Source organism: Anarhichas minor, unplaced genomic scaffold (assembly GCF_050575085.1).
Source record: "Anarhichas minor isolate MPS153535 unplaced genomic scaffold, ASM5057508v1 ptg000028l, whole genome shotgun sequence".
NCBI lineage: Eukaryota > Metazoa > Chordata > Actinopteri > Perciformes > Anarhichadidae > Anarhichas > Anarhichas minor.
In genome coordinates, this window is record NW_027466474.1 from 6,176,663 (window position 1) to 6,187,062 (window position 10,400).

At 42.2% G+C, this 10,400-nt stretch overlaps 1 protein-coding gene across 1 annotated transcript; it reads left to right on the top strand.

The window, feature by feature from the left end:
- The first annotated feature begins 216 nt into the window (after nt 1–216).
- Nucleotides 217–5,475, top strand: kcnk4a (potassium channel, subfamily K, member 4a). Its single transcript, XM_076103495.1, has 6 exons — nt 217–409; nt 926–1,043; nt 2,015–2,175; nt 2,956–3,142; nt 4,016–4,149; nt 4,262–5,475. The coding sequence occupies exons 1-6, from the start codon at nt 221–223 to the stop codon at nt 5,351–5,353; spliced, it is 1,881 nt and encodes a 626-aa protein (XP_075959610.1). The 5' UTR covers nt 217–220; the 3' UTR covers nt 5,354–5,475.
- The last annotated feature ends 4,925 nt before the right edge of the window (nt 5,476–10,400 follow it).

A 10,400-nucleotide genomic window follows, 5' to 3' on the forward strand; every position in this document is an offset into this window, starting at 1 on the left:
TGGTTTGACGCACAGATGTATAAATAAAGGTAGTTAATGTGTGTCGGCCTTCCACGAACACTTGTGTCGCTTGCTTATTTCCGTGCTCACACATGCAGCACCTCTCAAAAGGAACTTCCTGTTTATAGCCAGCTGTGCCCCGGTGTATCCTGACTGAGAGCCTGGCCTCCGAGCTCTGACCCTCTAACCCTGGAGGGGCAGGGGGGTCGACGGGGAGAAAATGCGGTGTACCACCCTCTTGGCCCTGCTGATTGGGGTCATGCTGTACCTGGTGATGGGAGCGCTTGTTTTTGGAACCCTGGAGCTCCCCGAGGAGAATTTGGCACACAAAGACCTTCTCGCTACCAAGAACACTTTCCTTGATAGTAACTCCTGTGTCACCGAGCTGGACTTCTACAAGCTTGTGAAGGTATCAATGGACACACTAAGTAGACTCTCATCACTTAGTCCCACTCACACTAACTGTAAATACAACCACAGCTTTAAGACTTGTTTTAACCACAGAGATAAAGTTTTTCTTTTTCTTTTCTGTTTTTGCTCTTTCTGATTAAACTTGAGACACAACACAAGTGAAAGTTAAACCAGTTAAACCAGGTTTATTTCAGTAAGTCAGGTTTGCACTGCAGTTCGCACTGCAGTTAATATATTTGAAAAAGTAGTAAGTCGCATTTTTACCATTTGTTTTCTATAAAAGTCAGCTTCCCATTGATCATCTTGCGACCCTTCAAGGAGGCCCAACCCCAGTTTGGAACCATTGCACTAAAGCTAACCTGATATAAAGAAAACTAAATTCCATCTACTACCATCCTTTTGCATTGATGCATTGGATTGTTTGAGATAATTGTACCGGTACTTGCACATGAATAAAGGATATATCTGTGTTGTAAGTTAAGTGGGGCGAGTAAATGACATACCTCACCTGCAGAGAGTGGTGTCTGCGGTGGAGTCCGGACTCGATGTGAACAACCTTTCTGCCAACTTCACCTCCCGCTGGGACCTGGCGTCAGCCTTCTTCTTCTGTGGTACCATCATTACCACCATAGGTACAGTATATACTATGACACTCATTTTTCACATTCTGTTCTATGACGTCTTTCAACCTACTATACTGTGACTTTTTGTAGCATTCTATACCATACATACAAGACTTCTTTATGACTTTGTTCGACATAATATACTACGACTGTTTTATGAAAGTTTTCTGACATTCTATACTGTGACTTTTTAATGACTTTTTTTAACATACTATACCATTCATTTTTTTACACTTTTTTTGACGTAAAGTACTATGACATTATTACTTTCTTTCGTCATACTAGTATGACCTTTTTATGACATACTTTACTAAAACTTATTTCCACATAAACTGACTTTTTTGACTTACTCTGCTGTGACTTTTTTATACAAGCTACAATTTTTTATTACTTACTTTTTCTGACATCATACTGAGACTTATTTTGATTTTCTTAACTCAGTTTTTTGACACTGCTGTGATTTTCTTATGACCTTGGACACACAGTACTATGATGTTCTTGTACATATATAACTTTTTTATGACTTTTTTGACATACTATACTATGATTTCTTTCGACATAGTCTGCCTTGACTTTTTTATTACTTGATATTTTTCATGACATTTACAATTAATTAAAAAAAATATACAATGACATTTTCATGACATATTTTAATATTACTTTTTATGAAAGTATTCTATGACATTTCTATGGTTTTGTTCATGAAATACTAAAGTGTGACTTTTACATTTACATTTTTTTGACATATATGCTATGACATTTAACTGTACATATTTATCTTCTGTTTTTCATTCCTCTTTGATACTAGCCGTCTAAAATCCATGTGCAATGATCTCTACCTCATGTTAGTCCAAAAGACATCTCAGAGTTGGGTCTCAGGTCTGTTGTAAATGGAAGTTGGTGATACAAAAGGAGTCTTCATAGTCTTGCATATTAACTTTAATTGAAGGTCCTTGTGTTTTTTTTCAACTTTCTAACAGGTTTTGGCAACTTGTCTCCTCTGACGTGGTACGGCCAGTTGTTCTGTGTGTGCTACGCCCTGGTGGGGATCCCCATGTTTGGCATACTGCTGGCTGGAGTGGGTGACCACATGGGCACAGTGCTGCGGAGAGCTGTGGCAAAGATTGAGACCCTCTTCCTGGTGAGAATGGTCTGTCCTGCCCAGGAACTAAACCTCAGTTAGATTTACACCTTGTGTGAATCACAGCTTCATACAATAATCAATAATCTCTGATTGTCTGGTTAAGAACCAGGCTAGAACCCACTACCTGTGAACCACTGCTACTGGTGTTAATTCATATTCCTGTTGTCATGAAAGAAGGGACTTTCAATTTGCCCGATTGTTTTAAAGGAAGGAACAAAGTATAAATGCTAAATAAAGTAGCTAAAAATCGCTGCTGCCTCCTCAAAAGGCACAAAAAAACGAAATTGTAAATTGTCTCTGCAAGTGATAATTTGGTTATTTGCATGCTGTCAGCACTGGCAAATTTCAGCTTCTCTGCGATTACACATACTGTAGCTGCAGCCCTGAGCAGGTACACGGGAGCCTTGCTCAAGGGCACCATGTCAGTGGTAGCTGAGAAAGAGGACACATTTCCCTTGAAAATAAATGGCAAAGAAAGAAACCCGCTATCACATACAAACACTCAGTTGTCATACTTACATTAAAAATAGATGAATGGTACTGAGGAAATCATTCAGCATTAATTGACTCTTATCTGAAATGATTGTCTCACCAATAAGCACTGTTCATGTAAAAAGAAGTTGGCATTTGACCTGAAACAGTAAAACCAGTTAAAATAAAACTTCTAAGTCGATTACTAGATCAAGTTTTTTTTCTTCGGTCGATCACAGTCATTCGTTAAGTATTCATTACCATTCATTCTGCCTCTGTATTCGCCGCTATCTTTCTCTCTCTCAGAAGCGTAAAGTCAGGCCGACCACCGTGCGTGTGATCTCAGCGGTTCTCTCCATCCTGATTGGTTGTCTGATCTTCCTCGCCGTGCCAACAGTTGTGTTTCAGAGAGTGGAGGATTGGACATTTCTGGAGTCGCTCTACTTTGTGGTCATCACTCTCACCACTGTTGGCTTTGGAGACTACGTACCAGGTACTGACACACACACACACACACACACACACACACACACACACACACACACACACACACACACACACACACACACACACATACACAATACACAACAAGTTACACGCAACCTCATGACTTACTTCAAACAGTGCAGCACAAACTTATTTTATTTTTCAGACTCTTCTTGTATAATTGATACTTATTTATTTAAATTGCTACATTTATTTGCTATCTTTAGTTGCAGCAGTCTGAAGTCGAAGTCAGGGTCAGTTTATCATACCACACATGTAGACAAACAGCTGAAACCAGTTATTTGATCTGCTTAAAGATATTCAGAAACATTTGTGATAATTGATTAAACTGCTTTCAAGCTAAAATACTTTCAAGATCTGCTGCTGCTTCCAGCTTCTCAGATGTGAATAACTGCTACTTTATTGGTCATATACTTATGAATTAAATATCTCTCGGGTTTTTCTTGGTCAGACAAAACAAACAGTCTGAAGACGTCACTTTGGGCCCTGGGAAATCATGATGGTAATTTTATAGACTAAATGATTAATCGAACAATAATCAGCAGATTAATTGTTAATGAAAATTTTCTTTAGTTTCAACTCTATACCCAAAAATGGAAGAGCGTGTACAAAAGCTGTGTGCAATAATACGAGCATGACTTAAGGTGTCATGTTTAAAGGTTGAAACACTGGTCTGGCGGATAGATCAATTGCCCTTCACCCAGGTCACCCATGTTAATGAAACGTCCCCCTCTCTGCTCCAGGGCTGCTCTGTATCAGACTCTGACTTCTGATTATTGTGACGGGGCAACAGAGAGGAGACTGCTGCATCTCTGGGGACCATGGCATCACACTAAAAGTCCACTTTCTCTGTGTCCAGGTGGTCGTGAGGTCGGCTGGTTCTTCAAGCCTCTGGTGTGGTTGTGGATAGTGTTTGGTCTCGCTTACTTTGCCTCCATCCTCACCATGATAGGCAACTGGCTGAAGGTGCTGTCTAAGAGGACCCGCGCTGAGGTGAGAAATATATGATACTAGAGAGCCAGTAATGTACACCAAGAGAAGAGGAGCAGCACTTAATCCTGGTTAGAGGTTCATCTTTTTTCCCATCTCCCGCTCTATCTCTCAGATGGAGGAGTTGAGGGCCCACGCTACAGACTGGACTCAGAATATTCAGAACATGTCCATGGACTTCCGCATCCCAAACCCTCTGGAGTTCAACGACCCTTTCCTCTTGCAGCGCCGGCGCTGGAAACGCAGTGAGCGTCGCCGCATCCGACGGGGAGCCCAGGGCACTCTGGGATACTTGGCTCGAGGAGGATCTGAGAATGGACACCTGCCGAACCGCTGGGCCGGCCTGTCCAGCTCCATGAGCCGGCTGGAGGCCCATTCGTCTCTTGAGAGGGCGTTTGTGGCCAAGTCCAGGCAAAGGGTCGGTGCCGCTGGAGGTGGAACGGTCCCGAGGGCGGTGCCTGCGTTGAGAGTTGACCCCGCTGTGGGTCTGCAGGTGGAGGGCAGGCCGTTTCTTCCCCTGCTGGCCCGCTCATTCTCCCTCCCTGTGACCCACTCCACCTTAGAGCTGGACTCAGCAGGTGCAGCCATGCAAGGAGGATCCCTTTCTGGATCCGAGTCTCCTTTTGACTCCAGATCAGACGTTTCTTCAGTCTCCTCATCCCTCTTGGCGCTCCACAAGTTCCAGCCTTACTGTACAGTCAGCAACATGGAGGAGGGAGGAGCGAGAGCCGCATACATGAACACAGCACAAGAGAAAGACAAACTGATTCCAGCAGAGAGATGTGTATCTGTAGCCAAAACTAACCACAGACGCACTCCTGCTCCTGGTTTGCACCCTCGCTTCTCCCCTCTTCCTCCTTCTTGCCACACAATCCTCCTTCCCTCCCATCCCCTCCACGCTGCCTCCTCACCCAGCTGCCAGCTGCTGGATTTCTTCGGAGAGAATCTGGCGTACATCGACGAGTCCTCAGACACGCTGAGCGACCGCACCCAGCCAGGAGCAAGCGAGGAGAGGAGGAGACGGCCACGAAAGCCGAAGAGGAGGAGCATGAGGAGGCAGCTGTCACACAAGTGGAGCCCCTTGCAGGTGAGGAGGCCCAGCAGTGATATGCGGCCGCCTTCAAATCCCCCCACACCGCCTCCAGAATCCTCTCTTTCAGACTTGCCTCGATCAGAGAACCAGACAGGTTCAGGTCCGTCACTCTGACAGCCAACACACTCACAACATGGTGCCGAAGTCGAGGTGTGACAGAACACATTAGTCCTAAAGCTGTGGGTTCAGCTCTATGACTTGACACTTTGACCACTTAGAATATACAGTGTGTACAACATGCAATTCTAACCATCATAAATAAAGCTGATGTTTCAGGAGATTGTTTAGTATTGAAGGCTAGCCTCACAAAGTCAGCCCACAAGTTTTACTTTGTTATCTGAGGAGGTTAAAACTCCTACAACACTTGGAGACTTTGAAGTTGTGCCAGAAACCTCTTTCTACTTAGTGATCTCAAAAAAACTCTATGGAAATCTGTTTGGGACACGAAATCCTCAATGGGGGCTGTACAATAGATGATTGATTGGCAACAGACATGAGGATGAGAAGACATGAACCAATCATACTCCAGACTGAATGACTGAAACTTGCTTCAGAGAACAGAAAACAAGACTCTCCAGCCATGCAAGCGACGTTGGGTGACTTTACCGAGACAATTTCCATCATCTGATTATAACTGTGACTTATTTGTTCCAACAACTGAGCTCAATTTTGCTTACACTTACACTTGATATCTTTTATTAATCGAGCAAGTCCCAGTGAGCTCCGATAAACGTCCACGCGCTCGTCTAACGGGCACTGCGGCGAATGCCAGAAATATGTCACACAAGTGTTGCTGTTTCAATTCATTCTAGGGGACATAGATGTGTGAACCAAATGTTATGGCAATGCAGTCAACAGTTGTGGAGATATTTCACTGCCACAAGGAAAATCAGGAAATCACCAAATGAGTAGGATTAATCATCTGGGAACCATGAATGCCTGTTTCATGGCAATCCATCCAGTAGTTGTTGAGACGTCTTAATCTGGACTAAAATGGTGGATTGATCGACTTTGCCAGGTTGCACCTACATTCTCCAAAATACATCTAAAGGGAGCGATAAAGAGGCCTTTCAAACCAGGGAATCATGCATCCTTTTCAAATCTACCACGCCTTGTGTGTAAACCGTTGGTCAAAAGTTTCAGAGGTTATAAGAGGCCACGAGTCACATCATGACACATATTTATCTGCTTTGGTAATCTCTGTCTTTCCGCTTCTGAGCTCAATCGATTTTCGGCAGACATATTCACAATTAACTCTCAGATTTATGTTGTCTTCGTGAGGCGAACTCCTGGCTAATTGACTAATAGCTTCAAATTCAAAGCGTTTTTTTTTTTTTACCTTTTTATGAAATACAACATTAAAAAGAGCACAGGAGTTTTTAACACAGTAGATGCATTTTTTGAGCGTTACATCATCTACAAATAAAATTCATCACAAGACACAACGCGTCCTGGGTGGCTTACCACCTCGGCTAAAAACATTCCCGGGGAAAAACCCCGCAGAGGGTGGAGAACCTAAAACCATTACACCAGCACATTATCATCAAAGCAAAGCATCAGACCAGAGTCACTGTGTGACGCTACGAGTTGTTTGAGAGAGGGAAGCAGGTAACTAACTACTGCTGGTTCATGAAACTGCTCCTGAAGGCTTTAAGTGCTTCGTATTACTCTTGTGCTCTGTACGCCATGATAAGCATCTTTGTGTGCTCGCGTTGGATATAAGTGTTCAGGGCTATTAAAGCAACACTAAGGTTACTTTTAAGGTTTGTGGTGTTTATCAAGTTTAATATCAAGAGTCCATACATCACTCATGGTTCTGCTTGTGACCACTTTTCCTCTTGGTTGATACTGTTTGTGTTATTATTTTTAAAGACTCAAACCCTCTGCCACATAAATAGCTGTGTAGGTTTTGAGCTTGTTTGTACACCTTTTCAGCACGATACTATCTGTCCTCAGTTGAACCCTGTTAGCCTCATAATGTCTTCAAGTGACACATTAAAGTGATGATTACCAGACTTCTCTTAACACACACTGCTATTTGACATAAACCTTAACAGGGCTAGCCTGTTAAGGTTATTAGTATATAGTACTCAATGTATACAATAAATACGCAGTGTGAAATTGGGACACAGTCTGTTTTTCCCAAACCTCCGTCCGCTGGAGAGCAGGAGATTTGAAATGACCCGACACCTGAACCCTGAAAGTCCTGAGTGAACTCGGCTCTTGATGGATGACATAAACATTCAGTTCCTGCTTACTCAGAACCAGGAACTACAAGAGGCCATCGTGGCATTCTGCCCTCTACCACGGCCAAAATAAGTAACTGACTGAATCCACACTCACATTTAGGCACCCACATATTTTGTCATTTGTTGACAGAGGGCTGGAAGGAGAAAGACATTCACATGGCAACATGTTGATGTGCCGATCACGACGCATTAATATGAGTCTGACTTCTGACCTACAAAGGATGTTAATTATCTCTCATTTTCTTTTAATTCTTCTTTATATACAATAAAAGGGAGGTGGATATTTGAATTGCTGCTCACTGATATTAAGACGGTTCACTTTCAGACTAAATACGTAAAATTATAAAATTATAGTTCAGACACTGTAAAGTGTAACATCAAGTATAGAAAGTAAAGAAAGTCAAAGTATGTCAGAAAGATTCATTGTATATTATGTGATAAAAAGTCATAGAATAGTATGTAATGAAAGGTAGTCAGACAGTATATCATAAAAAGTTATAGTATAGTAAGTGACAAAAACAATCATAGTTAAGTACACAAAAAGTCACAGTATAGCACACAATAAAAACGCCTTTACATTGTTTTTACAACTCCGTTCTTCATTTGTATTGAGCTGGCCGCACTGCTGAGCTGATGGAGGTCAGATGTTTTGTTGTAGTTGAGCCTCAAGTAGAACTCTTTGACTGCTCGGATAACATGGCTTCAATGATGCTGCGGCCACAGATCGGTATCTTCTGTTTACTCCTGTGTCTCATTATCGCTCTGCTGCTTGTATAACCTTTTATTTTGTGTTCATGGTGTCATGCTGCCCCGAGAGCTGTATTTTAATTCAACTGCCAGAAATACACAGGAACGATTTCAATCTAGTTGTGTGACGAATAAAATCTCATCCAGACCTGTAATGTGAGCTACGTTTGACACGGACCACAAGGTGCATGTGAGAAAGAGAGAATTGCTTTCTGTCATCCTCAAGAACATTTTACAACCGTTATCAAGGGCTCTCTTACATTTTTTGGTCAGTATGGGAAGAACCAGAGCCATGAACCATGACAGATTTGGCTAAATGGAGGTTATACAGGCCGGATGTTTGGATGCATGGGTGTGCTTTTGATGCCTACAGGGTGTGTATGCACACTCCCTATCAAGGTCAAAGGCTCTGATGTGGTTTATGTTGAGTGAGTGAGTGAGTGAGTGAGCGAGCGGGGGTCGATAGACTTCCCTCTCAAGGACAGTGGGACTCAGTGTGAGGCAGAGCAAGGCGCTCTACCGTGGGATAAGTACAGGTTGGATATAGCAAGGGGTAGTTAAGTGGAAAAGACTAACAGATGCTGGGGCTAGTTTACTCGGGTGGGAGGGAGCCTCACCACAGCTCGAGCTCTAGCATCCCAACACACGCACGCACACACACACACACGCACACACACACACACACACACACACACACACACACACACACACACACACACACACACACACACACACACACACGTGAGGCTGCATTCTCACTGTGGCTTAGAAGAAACTATTTTACTTCAATGGCTGGAGAACAGTTTGTATCTTTGTATTTAAACAGTTGAAGTCACTCAGACAATCTTCTCAGTAAAGATAAAATAAATAAAAATAAATGTTCTATAATAAATAACCACATGGTAAAGCCTATTTTTGGATACTACTGTGTGAATTAAATACATGAAATGAATATTACTGAGTGTTTTCTAATCTTCTGGTCAGTGACTGACTTTCTTACAAGCTCTGCATGTCGTTTCCTCTCCCTGATAGTAAACCAGCTGTTTGCTTCAGCTTCGCTCCCACATGCAAAGTTCAGAACATAAAGCGTCGTCCAACTGACTGGTAAATATTACCCTCATGCAGTTTGGCCGCTGGTTTTTGATATCGCAATAGAAACGATATACAAAGATCTGAGTTCTTCTTTGTTTTGGTTTTATTGAGTCAGGTTTTTCTAAATATAATATCTAGATATCTGTCTCAAACCCAATAAAATGGAGGTTTAAATTCAATGTCTCCATTCGATTTCACTATCAACTGTTTCGATTGGTATTTTTAATATCAATGGTGGCTGAGACCACCATATAGTGCATTAAACAGGATTTCTCACGAATGTAAACATGTGGTCCAGACGAAAACCTTTATGATTGTTACATTATCTGGGGGAGTCCTGTGTTTCTTATTATGAATGGAGAAAAAAAAACAACTTCAGAAACCAGCAGCTCTTTTATCTTTGCAACTCTCTATACAACGTTGTTAAAAAAAAAAAGGAGTTACCATCCAATTAGAAGCAAGATACTGTATAACTTAAGTAAATGCATTAAACAACTGGCTCTGTTAACATCAAGTTCTTCCTTCCTATTCAACTTTAGTTTTCTAAACCTCCCCAAAAAGTAAAAAAGATAAATCCACATCTCACTCTCAGCAGGGTCACAGAGGGAACACCCACAGTCACAAACACATAGAAGCCAGGGAATCATTTCTGTGCCATCACACATGACCTCACCAGCCCCACACACACGCACGCGCGCGCGCGCGCGCGCACACACACACACACACACACACACACAAACCACTGGCATACCAGAGAGTCTATATTTAAAATATGCCCTAGGGATGTTTTTTTATTTTCAGCATTTAGACATTCTATCAAAAGTGGTCACTGTGAATATTTGGGTGCAGAGAGAGAGACTGTGTGAGTGTGTGTGTGTGTGTGTGTGAGACTGGTGGTAAAAAATAGGTATGACAAAATATAATCACAGCATAGGAATAGCAAAGGGTCAACAGCTTTTTTACAATAAGATAATAAATGCACATTCAGAAAACGACAATAAGAGTGTGATTACGGAATATTTGAGTCGGACCCAAATAGGTACAAATGTGCCAAGGCTGTAAAATACCACCTT